The 16793-nt window shown below is 42.6% G+C and overlaps 2 protein-coding genes across 5 annotated transcripts in view; both read right to left on the bottom strand.

The window, feature by feature from the left end:
• The window catches only part of LOC109937923 (chloride intracellular channel protein 5-like), a 363088-nt gene extending 355442 nt beyond the window's left edge, over positions 1-7646 (bottom strand). Inside the window, exons 1-2 of one of the 2 annotated variants that reach the window (XM_048596548.1) lie at positions 7416-7646; positions 6518-7110 (exon numbers count right to left, since the gene is read on the bottom strand). In XM_048596548.1, the coding sequence (XP_048452505.1) occupies positions 6518-6877 (360 nt within the window). In that variant the 5' untranslated portion in view covers positions 6878-7110; positions 7416-7646. Of the gene's footprint in view, positions 1-6517; positions 7316-7415 lie in introns of those variants that run through there. The other variant, XM_048596546.1, reaches the window with a different exon arrangement.
• LOC109911951 (calcipressin-2-like) overlaps positions 1-16793 on the bottom strand; it is a 336670-nt gene that overhangs the window by 84952 nt on the left and 234925 nt on the right. The gene's annotated exons all lie outside the window — the stretch shown is intronic.

Raw genomic sequence — 16793 nt, 5'->3', positions numbered from 1 at the left:
AGTTCTGAGGAAGGGTCACCGGACCCGAAACGTTAACTCTGTTTTCTCCTCCCCAGATGCTGCCAGACCTGCTGAGCTTTTCCAGCAACTTTGTTTTTGTCTCAGTAAATTACAATTTGTTTTGGCAGGTACACTTTGAGTTGTTTCCTTAACATCATAGTAAAATAAATTTATTTATGCAAAGCAGGAGTACATAAACAAATACCATGGGGAAATCATTGGAGATCCCTTAAATGAGTAGCATTCAGACAACTCTGAGCGCAACGACAACAACTGAATCATGCAGAGCAGAGAGCCAGAGATTCAATTACCACTGTAGATCAACATAACCATTGAGCAATTGTTGCAAAAACATCTGAATTTCACGTTTCAGATGTTTTAGTTTGTACATTGAAATGTTTTAAAATTGTCTGGTAAATGAAAATCCCTGGTGAAAAGCTGAATAACAGACTGGAAATAATGACAATTCAAAGGGTGACCTGCATTTAGTTTATAAGGTAACAGCTAGAATTGGAAAACAATAAATAAATTGGTGGTCACTGTTTATTGGTGGAGGCAAGACATCGACAGTAGTTTTGGTAAGAAGTTTGAATTATTCATACAGTTTCCAAGAAATGGAAGGTTTGGGAATTAGACATAGTTTGTTTGAATTTATGTTGGAGATATCCCAGGGATGTCACATTGCTGTCAGACAAATCGCAGGAAATTTTTTTTTGGTTGGTTTGTCTGTGTGATTTCTCATCAAACGGAGTTGTAGGTGAAGCCTGGAAATAGCTTTGAGACAAGCAGATAGAAAACCTGCCAGCGTGTGGACAAGTAGCAAAGCGCTCAGATACCAAATGTCTAATTTTGGAATAATTAAGCAAGAAAACATCAAGGATCATGCTTGAGCTAGTGTGTTCACCATTGTGAGGTGCTGAAGGAGAGTTGGAAGGTTGTCCAGCAAATGCTGATGGAAGAGTTCCAAGAAATCTCATGCATCGTTGAACAGCAGGAACACTGAACAGAATTCCCCGAGAGCTGTGGCATACATTGATTTGGGTACTGATTTCCACCAAAATCGTAATACAATTAAGAATTAGCAAGGGACTCCAATGTTCCAGGGTAGGAACGGAAACCAAAAATGCCCTAATTCCTACTTCTGCTACCTTTCCAATAATGTGTGTTGAAAAGTGTACCCTTAGATTAAGGGCGAGAAAAAGAAAATTATATTCAAATAATTGGCTGTCACTCACTGGTAAGGCTCCCATGCGGATTATTGGTAATTTCAGCAAAGTACAAAAGTCTTGTGTGCATATTGCATATTCAGCGACAGCCTTCAGAAAAGATGAAAGGGAGGAAAACACATGACTCTAATGCCAAAAGAACCAACTTATATTCACAGATTTAAAATGTGATAATCGACTCCTCCTCGCAAAGAGCCATACCAACAGCTGGTGTTTACTGCAACAACTTTCATTTATATTGCTCCTTTAATGTAAAAAGGCACTCAGAAGTATATGTAAAAAGCAGAGGTGTTGGCAAGGAACATGGTGATCTGTTGAAATGGCAGGCATCCAGAAGCTCAGGGTCATTTTTGCAGACAGAACGAAGGTGTTCTGCAAAGTGGTTGCCAAGTTAGCGCTTCATCTCCCCAATGTAAAGAAGACCACATTGTGAGCAGCAAATACAACAGACTAGATTGAGTGAAGCGTAGGTGAAGAGCTGTTTCACTTGGAAGCTGTTTCTGGGGCCTTGGATAGTAAGGAGGGGGGAGGCAAATGGACAGCCATTACACCTTCTGCAAGTGCACAGGAAGGTGCCATGGGGAGGTAAGGAGCTGTCGGGAGATGAGGAGGAGTGGACCAATGTGTCCCAGAGGTAATGATCTTTGAGGAAGGTTGAGGAATGTGTCGGGTGGTGGTATCCTGTTGGAGGTGGCGGAACTAGTGGCTAATGATTGTTTGGATGTGGATGCTGGTGGGATGGTAGGTGAGGATGAAGGGGGATCTCATCGCTGTTGAGAGAGGGAAGAGGGAGGCGAGGGCCAAAACGTAGGAGATGGGTTGGACCCAGCTGAGGACTCCGTTAACCCTGTCGTGGCCCAACCCGAAATATCGACTTTCCTACTCCTCAAATGCTGCCTGACTTGCTGTGTTCCTCCAGCTCCACACTGTGACACTAATAGCATCTTAAATTTGCTTAGTACATCCTCATCAATGGTGTGAACCTTGATCTTTTACTTATAAATTCTGCATCTGATACTACCTCTCTCACTAACACCTGAAGGAAGACTGAGGCTCTGAAAGCTTGTGTTTTCAAATAAACCTGTTGGACTATAACCTGGGGTTGTGTGATTTCTGACTTTAGCCTCGGGTAACCGTGTGGAGTTTGCACATTCTCGTTGTGTCTGCATAGGTTTCCTCCTACAGTCCAAAGATGTGCAGGTTAGGTGGATTAGCCACGGGAAATACAGGGTTACAGGGATAAGTTGGAGGGTGTGTCTGGGTGAGATGGTCTTTGGAGGGTCAGGGTGGGCTCAATGAGCCAAATGTCCTGCTTCTATACTGTGGATATTCTAAGAAGAAGGTGGACATTTCGGAGGCCCCCTTATCGAAATTGGCATCATCAGAAGAGATGTGACAGAGATGGAGGAACTGGGAGAATGGAACAGGATCTTTACAGAAAGCATGGTGTGAGGATTTATAGTCAAGGTAACTGTGGGAGTCACTGGGCTTGTAGTAAATATTGGTGGATATCTGCAGAACACCTATGTTCTGTCTGCAAAAATGACCCTGAGCCTCCAGTTGTCTGTCATAAGCTGGAAGAACAACACCTCATTTTCCACTTGGAACCCTTCAAACTTCTGGACTCAATATCAAATTCAATCATTTTAGGGCCTGAGCACCTTCTCCCATGTCTTTACCCAACCCCCACACACCAGGTCTTGTCATCACAAGGGTTGCTACCACAAACTACCCATTATTAGCCACATAAGCTCCCAAGCTGACCTTTGTTCATTCTTTGTCTGCCCAAATATTTTTCTCTCTGCCAACAAGGGTGGTGCTGTTGTAGGCTAACATACTGACCTCTACATTGCAGAGGCTGAGTGCCAGCTCTCAGATACCTCCTCCTATTTCCCTCTTGACCATGACCCCACCATGGGGCAGCAGGCCATTGCATCCACAGTGGTCACTAACCTCATTTCATGCTGTGATCTCCCCCTCACCACTGCCTCCAAGCTCAATCTTCCAACCCTGCACAGCTCACTTCTACCTCCTTCCCAAAATCCACAAACAGAACTGTCCGGGCAGATCCACTGTTTCTGCCTGCTCCTGCACAGCGGAACTCATCTCTTCTGACCTTCACTCAATTTTTTTCTCCCCTTGTCCAGTTCCTTCCCACTTACATCCGCAATTCCTCTGACGCTTTACGTCAGTTTCAGAATTTCCAGTTCGTGGGCTCCAGCTGCCTCCTCTTTACCATGAACCCGCAATCCCTTTACACAAACATTCCCCATCAGGATCTTCTCAGGGCTCTCTGCTTCGTCCTGGAAAAAAAAGGGCTAAAACGTCCCCATCCACCACCATCGTCCTCCACCTAGCCGAGCTCGTCCTCACTCTGCACAATTTATCTTTTAACTCCTTTCACTTTTTTCAGGTCAAAGGAGTGGCCATGGGCACCCGCATTGGCCCTAGTTATGCCTTTCTCTTTGTGGGATACGTGGAACATTCCTTGTTCTAGTCCTATTCCAGCCCTCACCTACAATTCTTTCTCCAATATATCAATAATATCATTGGTGTTACTTCCCTTTCTCCTCAGCAATTATAAAAGTTTATCAATTTTCACCCTGCTTTCAACTTAATCTGGTTCATCTCTGGCTTCTCCCTTCTTCGACATCTGTTTCTGGGGATAGGCTGCCCATAATATGCACTATAAGCCCACCAACTCCCACTACTACCTGGACTAAATATCCTCACGCCCTGCTTCCTGTAAAGACTCTATTCCATTCTCCCAGGTCCTCGGCTTCTGTTGCATCTGTTCTGATTATGGCAATTTTGACAGAGGCACCTCAGAAATGTCCACCTTCTTCCTCAACTCAGGATTCCCTGTAATTGACAGGACCCTCAGCTGGGTCTGACCCATCCCCTGCACTTCAACCTCACCCCCTCTCTTCCCTCCCCTTGTCCACACATACCATCCCACCAGCATCCACATCCAGAGGATTATTAGCTACCATTTCTGCCACCTCCAGCTGGATGCCATCATTAGACACACATTCCCGTCCCCTCCCTTGTCAGCCTTCTGCAAGGACGTTCCCTCTGGCACACCCTGGTCCACTCTTCCTTCAATCCCAATATCACACACAGCCCCACGGCACCTTCCCTTGCAACCAAAGAATGTGTAATACCTGCCCGTTTGCTTCCACCCTCCTCAGTATCCAAGGGCCCAAAACCTTCCTGGTGAAGCAGCACTTTACCCGCACTTCATTCAATTTAGTCTACTGCATTCGTTGCTCACAAAGTGGTCTCTTCTACATTGGGGAAACAAAGCATAGACTGGGTGACCACTTCGCAGAACGCCTACATTCTGTCTGCAAATAAAGACCCCGAGCTTCCTGTTGCCTGCCATTTCCACACACCACCCTGTTCCCTAGCAAACCTCTGTCTCAAGCTTGCTGAAGTGCTCCAGTGAAGCTCAGCGCAAGCTGGAAGAAAAGCACCTCATTTTCCACTTCAGAACTTTACAGCCTTCTGGACTCAATATTGGAGTTCAACAATTTGAGGGCTTGAGGTACCTTCTCCCATGCCCTTACCCAAACTCCCACACACCAGGCCTTGTTATCACATGGTCTGCTATTATACACTACCCATTGTTAGCCGTTAATAGTCCCCATTCATTCTCTTAGGCTGACCATTGTCTGCTGCTTTGTCTGTCCAACTGTTTTTCTCTCTCTTTATCGTTTACTCCTTAGCCTCTCTTCCCACCCTATTTTCTGCATAAAAGCCACTTTCTCCTAGCTACCAACAGTTCTGAAGATGGGTCACTTGGACCAGAAATATTAACTCTGCTTTTTTCAGACCTGCTGAGTTTTTCCAGCAATTTCTGAGTTTGTTTAAAATTTATTTATTATTTGTCTGAAACTGAGTCAGTGATATCATTGGTGTAATCACATCTGAGCTCACCACTAGCGGATTGGCAGGTATTGACAATTTCCTTTTTAAAAAGGAGTAAAAACAAGTTTCAATTTAAATCAATTGCAGTCTCAGCAAAAGTAATGTATATTAAAAGAAACTGATAGTCTTAGAAGGTGATTAACTTCCTGAACATTCAATACATCGTTCATTCTAGCAATTTGCACTCAACCCTTATGAGGGGCAGATGCACTCAAAGGTGGTGCGTAGTTGAATAGAACTTTTCATTTTACATAGTCGCATGCAGCTTCACATTCTCACAGTGAGTTAAAGCTCATGTTTACAATGCAAAGATATTTCAACAACCTCATCCACAACCCGTGCTACAGATCTTTGCCAAAACTTTAAAGATATTTCAACATATGCAGTGACAGCATAGCCTGATTAGCGTGTACAAATTTGAATTAGGGTGACCTATAATATCATTTCAGTCTCATCATTTTAACTGCTGACTGTCACCTTTCTGTAGTTCATAAAACAATTCAGTACCAAAAGCACTACATCAGCATTCAATCCATTCAACCCTTCTCTGCCTAGCATAACTGCAATTACCTGCAGATCTAGATAGAGACAACTGGGTTGGTGTAACATGACAGCGACTTAATAAAAGTCTTCAAAATATTAATGCACAATAAATTGTAAAGGGAATATCACTAAGTTTAATTTTAATCTGAAAAGTGTTGTGGTCTAACTAAATGACACAGAACTTAAACAGATTCAATTTTTTTTAAAAATCGATGGGGATTGCCCTATTACCATTTATTTTATTTATGTTCACATTTTTGCCAACATTTAAAACCCAACAGAGTGACCACACGGATATTTGATGCTTTCGAGACATGATAATTTTATGCTGAAAACAAGTGTATATTAGAGCGACTGAAACGTATTCTTGGCGTCAGCTAAACCCTGGAGTGAGCAACGCCTGAAAATATAAAGGAAACAAACAAAAACAGGTGAACTGTACGCTTCATACAAAAGGAACCCCTCGTACAAAAAGTAATTGTTGCACTGGATTGTACCTCTCGAAGAATGTTCGAATTCCACCGCATTTTCTGCAAAGTTTGTATTGAACTGTTTCGTACTTGTATTTGTTTACAATATGTATAAAATTACTTTTTGAAATTTAAAAAAATCAGAACATTTAGGAAATTTTATCTTTCGTTTCTCGAGAACGTTCAGAGAAAACGATCTGTAATTCCAGCTACTTTACTCACCTAGGAATCGTAGCGAAGAGGAAAAGCAATTTCAAAACAAACGCTTCTTTTTGTCTGGGAGTTGTAAGTTTATTGAGAGGGTACGGTGGGGGTCGTGCACGTTTACCAATGCTGCAGGTTCCTTACCTTAACGTACAGAGAAATCTCGAAAGGCTGGCCATGGTCACTGCTTTGGCTCGGGCTGCCGTTCAGGTGTCTGCCGTAAGTCTCGGAGCTCTGGCCGTCGCTCTGCACCTCTTCCAGCTCCTCCGGTGTGTCGAAGACCTCTTGGTAAACGCTGCAGTCGGGAGACTCACTGCCGCCGAAGGGCTGCTGATCGCTGAGCTCCCCCATGCTTTCCGGGCTGGAGGCAGCCGAATAGGACGAGGGGGAGCGGGCCACCTCTTCGTACTGCACCTCTTCATCCCCCTGCAGGGAATGGTTGTAAGTCAGCTCCAGATCCGTGTCGGGGGTTTCGTAGACGTTTCCTTCCAGGTCGTTCTCCATGGGCTCTTTTTTTTCTTCCACCCTTTTTACAATTTCGGATTGGCGCGGAAAATCCCCGTTGCTCCTTCGAAGGAGGAGAGTGGCGTCGCTCAGGGTGAATGTGAAACCAGTGCCGCGCCAGAAATCCGCGGGACCAGCGACTGACCTGAAAGATCCCACTTCAATATTTGCAAAGGTTCAAGTGCGAATAGATAAGGAGCGCCGCGGTTGTTATTGGATACGCAGCCCTTTTTCTAAAAACAAAGTCAGAATTAGTGGTCCGCTCGATATTCCGGCACAAAATCCAACAAAAAGAGATACCGTCTAACGGTGCAACGTGTTGAAACAACTTGTCTGAAACAGAATGAAATTTATAAGCGAAATATGTTTCAGGGTGGATCATTAACTACTCTGGTGACTTATAACTGACGAATGAATGCGTTGCTAAATTTCCTGCAACCCCCTCGTTTTAAAAAATTTTTGTTTTCACCGCCGATGCACATGGCTTTTAAAAGGTGTTCATATCTAAATCACAGATGTTTGACAAAGTTTTTGTTACCTGCTTGTTACAAAGTTGCTTTTTAAGATGAAACAACATAATAAGGCGCTTCCAGAGGCGTTGGGTAAAAGGAAGAGAACGACAAATTATAGAATAGCAATAAAAAGAAAGCAGGTAAAAGGGGGCGTGTGAGAAATATCGGGTTGATAACTCAGCTGAGGACTGGGCCGAATTCGAAACGTTCCGAAAGGAAGAAATGTGGAAAATAAGGAGGAAAGAGACTGACATAAAAGAAATACAATAAAGGCGAATGGGACAAGCTTCATTTCTTTTGCTGAGAGCCATTATGGGCATGAATGATACTATTCCTTTCCTGTATGATACTATTTTAAACATTGAACAAAGGTGAATATTATAAAAACAGATGTAGGCCATTCCAACCCTCGAGCCTGTTCTGCCATTCAGTGAGATTATAGCAGATTTGTGGCCTAACTTCATATACCTGCCTTTGTCAGATTTAAATTTAACAACTGATCCAGCATCCACTGCCACTTGTGGAAGAGTTACAAACCTTACCACCCTTTGTGTGTAGAAGAGCTTCCTAATATCTCTCTTGAATGGTCTGGCCCTAATTCTTAAACTATGCCTTGAGGTTCTAGAATCCCCAACCACTGGTAGTAGTTTATCTACCCTGTCTTTTCCTGTTAATATCTTGAAGACTTTGATTGGATCACTTTCCCTCTAATTCTAGAGAAAACAGGCCTAATTTGAATAATCTCTCCTCAAATTTAACCTCTGAAGTCCAGGCATCATTCTTATCAACCTACATGTACTCCCTCCAAGACCTGCATATCCTTTTAAGGTGTGGTGCCTCAGTCTGCTTACAGTACTCCAAGTGGAGATCTAACCAGACTTTTGTGTACCTGTAGCATAACATCTGCCTTATATGCCAGTCCTCTAGATATAAAGGCCAGTATTCAATTAGCTTTCTTGATTATTTTCTCACATCTTTGTGGCATTTAAAGATCTATGCACCTGAATCTTCATACCATCTAGAAAGAACCCTGATCTATCCTTTTTCAGTCCAACATGGATTACCTCACACTTGCTTACATTCAACTCCATCTGTCATAGTTTTGCCCATTCAGTTAGCCTATCAGTATCTCTTTGTAATTTTATTCTGTCATCTACACCATTTACAATGCCACCTAATTTTGTGTGCCATCAGAAAATTTAGATAAATGACTTTCTATGCCATTAATTTTAAGAAGTACTTCAAAGGAAAAAGATTAAAGTTGAAAAAGTACCTTGGGGTGCAATAATTTCTGTTGCTATAACTGCCTTTAATATGAAACAAAGTACGAAGGTGATGCACACACAGACTTAATGGTGTTGGACACTGACTGAGCCTGAATGCAAAGATGAGAGAAACAAAAAACAAATTTAGTACGTTCCTTGAAAAAAGGTAGAAAGAGGGGTAGAGATAGAGAGATTTAAGGAGTTTCAAGATTAGGATTGAAGTAAATGAAAGAGTGAGGCTGTTTCAAAGACAGAGGGAGTACTGTCCAGAGTGTGATTTATGTGAGCGATAGATCGGGTCAGAGCAAATAGTCACTGCAGTGTTTTAGCCCAAAAGATGGACTACCCCGAGGAAGTTTAAACTTCTGACAGGCAATTACCGAGCATCTGGAACCCTCTGATAAAAGTTCCCAATTGTGAGTTAGAGTCAGAGACTTCCAAGGGTTCTGATTCACTTACCTGGATAGTTGCCCAAGAAACTGGTTCAAAGGATTAAACTCTGCTCCAATTCTTGGGGAACTATAAAACTGATCAACCCCCTATGCACCACTGAATCCCGCCCCAATGATCCCCCAAACCCAAACTCACCCAACTCTTGCCACACCCCGACACCAGCACTAAACCACAAGTTAGTACTCATACAACAAATAAGGGCTGCATAGGCAGGAAAGCATTGGATGACCACCAGGAAGACTGGTAAGTGTGGGCAGGCAGTGCAGGAATCTGCTGTGATCACCCCCTCTCAAAAATCCCCTTCTCAAACAACCCCCTCAAACCATGCTGGGTACTGTTGCGTGTGGGGGTGGAATGGCCTCTCAGGGGAAAGCAGCATCAGCCGAGTTTGTGGCACCATGGTTGGCTGTGCTGCACAACAGGGGAGGAAAAACAGTGGGAGGGCTTTAGTGATAGGGGACTCAATTGTGTGGGGAACAATAGTATGGTAAGAGACCCTTGAATGGTTGCCTCCCTGGTGTCAGAAGATTGGGCATGTCTCAGAGCAGTTGCAGGGCATTGTTGAAGGGGATTGGTGAACAGCCAACAGTCGTTGTTGGTACATGTCAGCACAAACAACAAGGGCAAAAAAGAAATGAGATCCTGCAAGACGAGTTTAGAAAATTTGGTAATAGATTAAAGAGGAAAAGTACTAAAGTTGTAATCTCCGAATTACTTCCAGTGTCAAGCACGACAGAGTATAGGAATAGGAAGATAGGTCAGATGAATGCATGGCTAAAGGACTGGTGTAGGAGGGAGGGCCTTAGATTTTTGGATCATTGGGACAGTTTCTGGGTGGATGGGACCTGTACAAGCTGCATCTCACCAGAATGGGTATAGTAACCTTGTTAGGAGGGTTGCTTGTGATGTTGAGGGATTTCAAACTAATTTGGCAGGGGATGGGGCACAGAGTAGATATGTCAGGAGCAAGGTTGAATCAATTATAGAAGGAATGCCAGGACAGAAAAGTAGGCAGAAAAGACATGGACGGGATAAGGTAGATGGGAGGTCCAGAAAGCTAAATTGAAGCTATTTTAGTGCAATGAGCTTGACTGGTATGGCAGATGAACTAAGAACATTGATCGGCACATGGAAATATGATATGTTATAATCGCTGAGATGTGGTTGAAGGTAGGACAGGACTAGTAGCTCAGCATTCCAGAGTATAGAAGTTTCTGGCATGATAAGGTCAGGGCAGGGGGTAAGTAAGGTGGTTGGGGGCATTTGCATTATTGAGAAAGGAAACAATCACTGCAGTAATGAGGGAGGACATTGTAGAAGGGTCTTCAAATGAGGATATCTGGGTAGAGTTTAGGCATAAAAAAGGGCCAATACCTTGTTGGAATTATACTATAGGCCTCCCAACATTCGGTGTGAGATAGAGGAACAGATATGTAAGCAAATCACAGAAAGATTGAGAGAAACAGAGTTGTAGTTATGCGGGAATTCAACTTTCCTTACATTAACCAGGATTGCCTTAGTGTGAAAAGATCAGACGGGATGAAAATTTGAAAGTGCATCCAGGAGAGCTTTTTTGTGCCAGCACACAGCTAGTCCTACTAGAGAGGGACAGTGCTAGACCTAATCCTAGGGAATGAAGGCAGTCAAGTGGTTTAAGTTTCAATGGGTGAGCATTTTGGGGATAGCGACTATAAATTTCTAGGTTTCCATGTCTTTATGGAAAGGGGTAAGGATAGTGCAGAAGTTAACTGTCTAAATTGGGGGAAAACCAATTTCATTATCATTAGAGACAACAAGGTGCAGGGCTGGATGAACACAGCAGGCCAAGCAGCATCATAGGAGCAGAGAGGCTGACGTTTCGGGCCTAGACCCTTCATTAGACAGCATCTGGCAAACAGGTTGGAAGCAATGACTTGCAGGTAAGAGTGAAAGGCAAGGGCATCAGGTCCAGAGAACTCCAGATGTCAAGGGATATCAAGAGTTTAGTAGAGAAAAAGAAGAAAGCATCAGTTACGTAAAGTGCATTAAGAACAGGGGAGACCCTTTTGGAAGTATAAATTTGCAGGAGGTCATTTAAAAAAGAAAATCAGGAGGTCAAAAGGACCACAAAATATCTTTGCCAGAATGGATCAAGAAAATCTTCAAGGCTTTTTATAAGTGTATTATGAATAAGAAAATTACCAGAGATAGGATAGAAAGACATTTTAGTCAGAGATTTCAGTTTGGACGGTAAGGTTCTAGAATAGATTAAGATTTATAAGGAGGAAGTATTACATGTTTTAGCAGGCATACAGGTGCATAAGTCTCTAGGGCCTGATGAGATGTATCTCAGACTGCTATGGGAGGCAAGGGAGGAGATTGCTGGGGCCCTGAGGATATATTTAACACTTCACTGGCCACAGGTGAAGTGCCAGATGACTGAAGGATAGCTAATGTGGTTCCTTTGTTCAAGAAGGGCACCAGGGATAGGCTAGTTAGACTGATATCAGTGGAAGGGAAATAATGGAAAAAAATTCTGAAGGACAGGATTAATCAATACTTGAAAAGGCAGGGATGACCAAGGATAATCAGCATGGATTTGTTATAGGGTGATCCTGTCTGACTAATTCAGTTGAGTTTTTTTGAAAAGGTGACTAAAGATATTAATGAGGGTAATGCAGTTAATGTAGTTTACATGGCCTTTAGTAAGGCATTTGATTAGGTCCCACATGGAACGCTTGTCCAAAGGTAAGAGCCCATGGAATCCAAGGCAAGTTGGCAAACTGGATCCAAAATTGACTTACAAGTAGGAGGCAGAGGGTATTGGTGGAGGGTTGCTTCTGTAATTGGAAACCTGTGACCAGCGGTGTACCACAGGGACCGATCCTAGGACCCTTGCATTTGCTAATTATATTAATGCCTTGATGTGAATATAGAAAGAATAATTAGTAAGTTTGCAGTTGACGTGAAAATTGGTGGTGTTGTTAATACTAAGGAGGATGGTCTCAGGCTTCAGTCTGATATTGATCAGCTGGCAAATTGGGCAGAGCATGGTAGATGGAATTTAATCCTGATAAGTGTGAGGTGATGCGTTTTGGCAAGTTTAATAAGGGAAGGACATATACAGTGATTGGTAGATCCCTAGGGAGGACTGAGGAACAAAGGAGCTTGGTGTACAAGTCCATAGATCCACAAGGCGTCAACAACATATACAGGGTAGTGAAGAAGGCATACAGAATCCTGGCCTTCATTCACCAGAGTGTAGAATATAGGAGCAAGGATGTCTTTGATCCAATTTTATAAAACGTTGGTTAGGCCACAGATGGAATACTGCAGTTCTGGTCACCACACTATTGGAAGAACATGATTGCACTGAGAACAGTGCAGAGGGCATTTACCAGGATGTTGCCTGGGGTGAAAAATCTCAGTTATGCGGGGATACTGGATAGGCTGGGTTTGTTTTCCTCGGAACAGAGGAGGTTGTGGGGGACTGATCGAGGAATGCAAAATTATGAGAGATATAGACAGAATAATCTGTGAGGATCTCTTCCCCATGGCAAATGTATTTAAGACCAGAGGGAATAAGTTTAAGGTGAGGAGCAAGTGGTTTAGAGGAGAAACAACTTTTTCATCCTGAGGGTGGTTGAGATTTGTAACATGCTGCCTGAGAGGGTGGTGGAAGCATCTGTATGAGTAGTTAAAATGCCAGGTCATAGTAGACTATGGATCAAGTGCACGTAAATGGGATCAGCGAAAATTAAAAACCAAAAGAACTGCAGATGCTGTAAATCAGGAACAAAAACAGAAGTTGCTGGAAAAGCTCAGCAGGTCTGGCAGCATCTGTGAAGAGAAAATCAGAGTTAACGTTTCAGGTCCGGTGACCCTTCCTCAGAACTTGGGATCAGTGCAGTTTGGTGTTTGGTGGTGGGCATAGACATGATGGACTGAAGGGCCTGTTTCTCTGCTGAATGACTCTGTAAGTTTAAACCCACACCCTCATTCATCTATCTGCCAGTCTACCTCCTCACCTACCTGCCATTCTACCTCCTCACCCACTAGCCACCTTCTCCAGCCACACCTGCCAGCTTAGGCCCTCATCTAACTACAGTCGTACCCCACCAACCTGACCCATGTGCCATTCCACCTCTCACCTAGCCCTTTCCACCATAACAACTCACTCACTTATCATCCTGCCTCCCACACCTATCTGCCACCCTCACCCCCTCACACTCTGAAAGCCTGTCCCTCCTTAATCCCCTACTCACTTACCTAACAAACATATCTATTTGTGGCATTTTAATGAGGCTTAAGGACAATTGAACTCTTCCCTTACAAAAATATGGCTGTTAGTGCTGTAAAAAGGGAGCACAGCTTGGCTGCCCTTGATGATCCTACACTACAATATTTCAGCTGGTTTGCAATTACACTGCACATTTCTGAAGCCTCCAGCACTGGAACCTAGCTTCAGAAACGTAGACCACGGATGCAGGCAAGAAAGCAGATGGAAGAGCAGCAACCCAATTGTGATTGTCGCCCTCAGAAGATTCAGGCTGTCATACATCCCAGCTCTGTGGCTGCAACATCTTCATTATTACTATGAGGATTATGTGGCAATTAAATATTTATCATCTACCTTGCAGATGACATAAGAACACATCATCTTTACCTGAGCTGTTTTTTACGTTTTGAAGAGATTTTTGTCAGGCTTTAAACTCATAATGCCTCAAATCACATCATGTAAGACAAGGCTGCAGATGTTGTCCGTTACAGCTTTCAGATAAATAACTGCTTATGCAGTGTGAACTAGAAAATTATACAATGATGTTCCACTTCTCTCACTATTCATGAATTTGAATTAACAGATCATAATTAAACCACAGTTTGTATAATTTAGTAGCGTTTCAATATCTAAACCATTACAATAAACAGACTGACTTCCAACCTAATATTCTTAATTGGAAACATCAAAAGCATAGCTGAAAATCTGTGAAAAAGATCATGCTAACACTAATAACTGAGTTGACCAGTGTTATTGAAGAGGTCGTGGAAAGAGAGATAATCAGCTGAGGTATATAGAAATTAGAATCAAGTCGAGGTAAATACAGTAGCATCAAGTCATCACCACCATCAATAGAACTTGGATAGAGGTCAGGAATGCATCTTATAAAGTTTAAAAAAAAAAATAACCTCTTGACCTGAGGGAAAGTTTAAATGATCAGAGTCACAGAAAGGTTTGTGAGACAACAATTTGTTGTGGAACGTTTGGACAGCAGGGCCAGTTTTAACTCTGTGCAAGTGGGTAGGTTTTGATCAAGTTAAGATAATTCCCTGAAGATGGTGACACTCAAATTGGCATATTAAGCAGTGAATCTGATGAATGTCCTCTCCTGCAAATTGATACTGGTAGAAAATGCTGACCAATGAGATTTAAACATAGAAACATAGAAAATAGGAGGAGAAGGTGATTCAGCTGTTCACACCTACTCCACCAATCAATACGATCATAATTGATCATCCAACTCAGTACCCTGTTCCCTCCATATCCTTCTATCCCTTTAGGCCGAAGGACTGTGTCTAACTCCTTGAACAAATTCAATGTTTTGGCCTCAACCATGTTACATGACAGAGAATTCCACAGGTCCACCACTGGCTGATTAAGAAATTTCTCCACAATTTAGTCCTGAATGACCTGTTCTATATCTTTAGACTGTGACCGCCGGTTCTGATTCTGGACTCCCTGGTCATCAGGAACATCCTTCCTGCATTTACCCAGTATGGTCCTGCTAGAATTTTATTTTTATGAGTTTCTATGAGATTTCCCATATCCCCACACCCCCCGACCAAAGTCTTCTGAACTCTAATGAATACAAGTCCTACTTGATCCAGCCTTTCTGTGTACCTCAGTCTTGCCATCACATGAACGAGCCTGGTAAATCCCTCCATTGCCAGAATATCCTTCCATAGATAAGGAGACCAAAACTACACATAATACTCCAGGTGTGGTTCCCCCAATTCCCTTGAAAATTTCAGCAAGGCATCCCTGCTCTTGTACTTAAATTCTCTCGCAACTAAGGCTAACATACCATTTGCCTTCTTCACTGACTGCTGCACCTGTATGCTTACTTTTAGCAACTGTTGTACAATGGCACCCAGGTCTCATTGCACCCCACTGTTTCCAAGCTGTTGCTTTTCAGATAATAATCTGCGACCAGCTTTTGCAACCAACATGGATAACCTCCTATTTACCCACATTATACATTTTCAGTTGATTTGATGGCTGGCTTGTGATGCCAACAGTGTGGGTTCAATTTCCACAACTGACTGAGGTTACCATGAATGACTCTTCTTTCAACCTCTCCCCTCACCTGAAGTGTGGTGATCGTCAGATTAAACCAGCACCAGTCGTCTCTCTTTAGTGAGAGAGCAGCCCTACAATCCAGCAGAACTGTGACAACTTTACCTTATGCTTCATCTGCCATGCATTTTCCCACTCACTCAATTTGACCAAATCACACTTGAAGCATCTCTACATCTTCCTCACAGCTCATCATGCCACCCAGCCATGTATCATCAGCAAACTTGGAGCTACTACATTTAGTTTCCTCATTTAAACAATTAAGATCATTCCAAAAACCATTTCATACATAGTTGATTATTTTATGGATGATTTCCATGTTTTGCAATGCATATATAATGTTTTTAAGTATGACAATTGCCTTTTATGATGGTTTCAGCAATATACTATGCACGTTTTCTTTATAGAATACCCTGGACCATCTTGGATCCAGAGCACTAATGGAGCACACACCACAAGCCACTGCATCAAGTAGTAGCACAGATAGATACACCACAATTTTGTAATTCCCTAGTACAGGAATGCTCACTTCAAGACAGATATTGCAAGAAGTTCACTAGCTCTGAATCATTTGGAGAGATCAGGAAAGTCTAGACTGAATGATAGGGAGTTTAAATCGTCACTCATCAATGTAAAAAAAGGGTATGGGAGCATTAAAACAACACGAATAACATCATGTCACCAGGCACACTTGAATGGTTGCAAAGTTGTGAAAGATGGTTTGATCTCTGTCAGAAACAAACCTGCTCATATCTCGTATCCTTGGTGTATTACCATTGGAGATAACTACTTTGAATTCACAGTGTGGGAAGTGACAAGTCTAAAGTGTAGAAAAAGTAATATTTTAAGTTGATGCAGAAGGTTCCTTTAATTGCAGTGATTGGCAATCTTTCTTAAACAAATTATTTACCACGGTGTTCTTCTGACCAGTACCTGAACCAAGTTTCTCTGCTGGTGTTTGAAAAGAACTCAGCCCAGTACAATGAATTTTCTATTGGAGATTTACATTTTTGTAAATCCCCACAAGAAAGCAGAAACTAAATTACGTTGAAACTTTGTTGAGCATCATCCACATACCCCACACCAATTAATCAAGTCATTTGTACTGCAGTCGCGCAAAAACAAAAGCTCATATTTAGTTGCCAGCTTTAGCATTCCTGTGTTGAATTTTAGCAATCCTTTGAGAACAGGCTTAGAGGAGGGAAGCTTGGTAAAATGGCACAGGAAAGTGGGACATGGCATGCCTTTTACCTTCCCAATTCCGTAGCATTTGCCAACACTGGCATTTTACTGGTGATTAGAGGGCCCTCCACCAAAAAAGGAGACCATCTAGTAAAACCTGGCAGCCTGTC

Source organism: Rhincodon typus, chromosome 5 (assembly GCF_021869965.1).
Source record: "Rhincodon typus isolate 14 chromosome 5, sRhiTyp1.1, whole genome shotgun sequence".
Lineage (NCBI taxonomy): Eukaryota > Metazoa > Chordata > Chondrichthyes > Orectolobiformes > Rhincodontidae > Rhincodon > Rhincodon typus.
The sequence above is the reverse complement of the archived record's forward strand: the minus strand, read 5'-3'. Positions and strand labels throughout refer to the sequence as shown.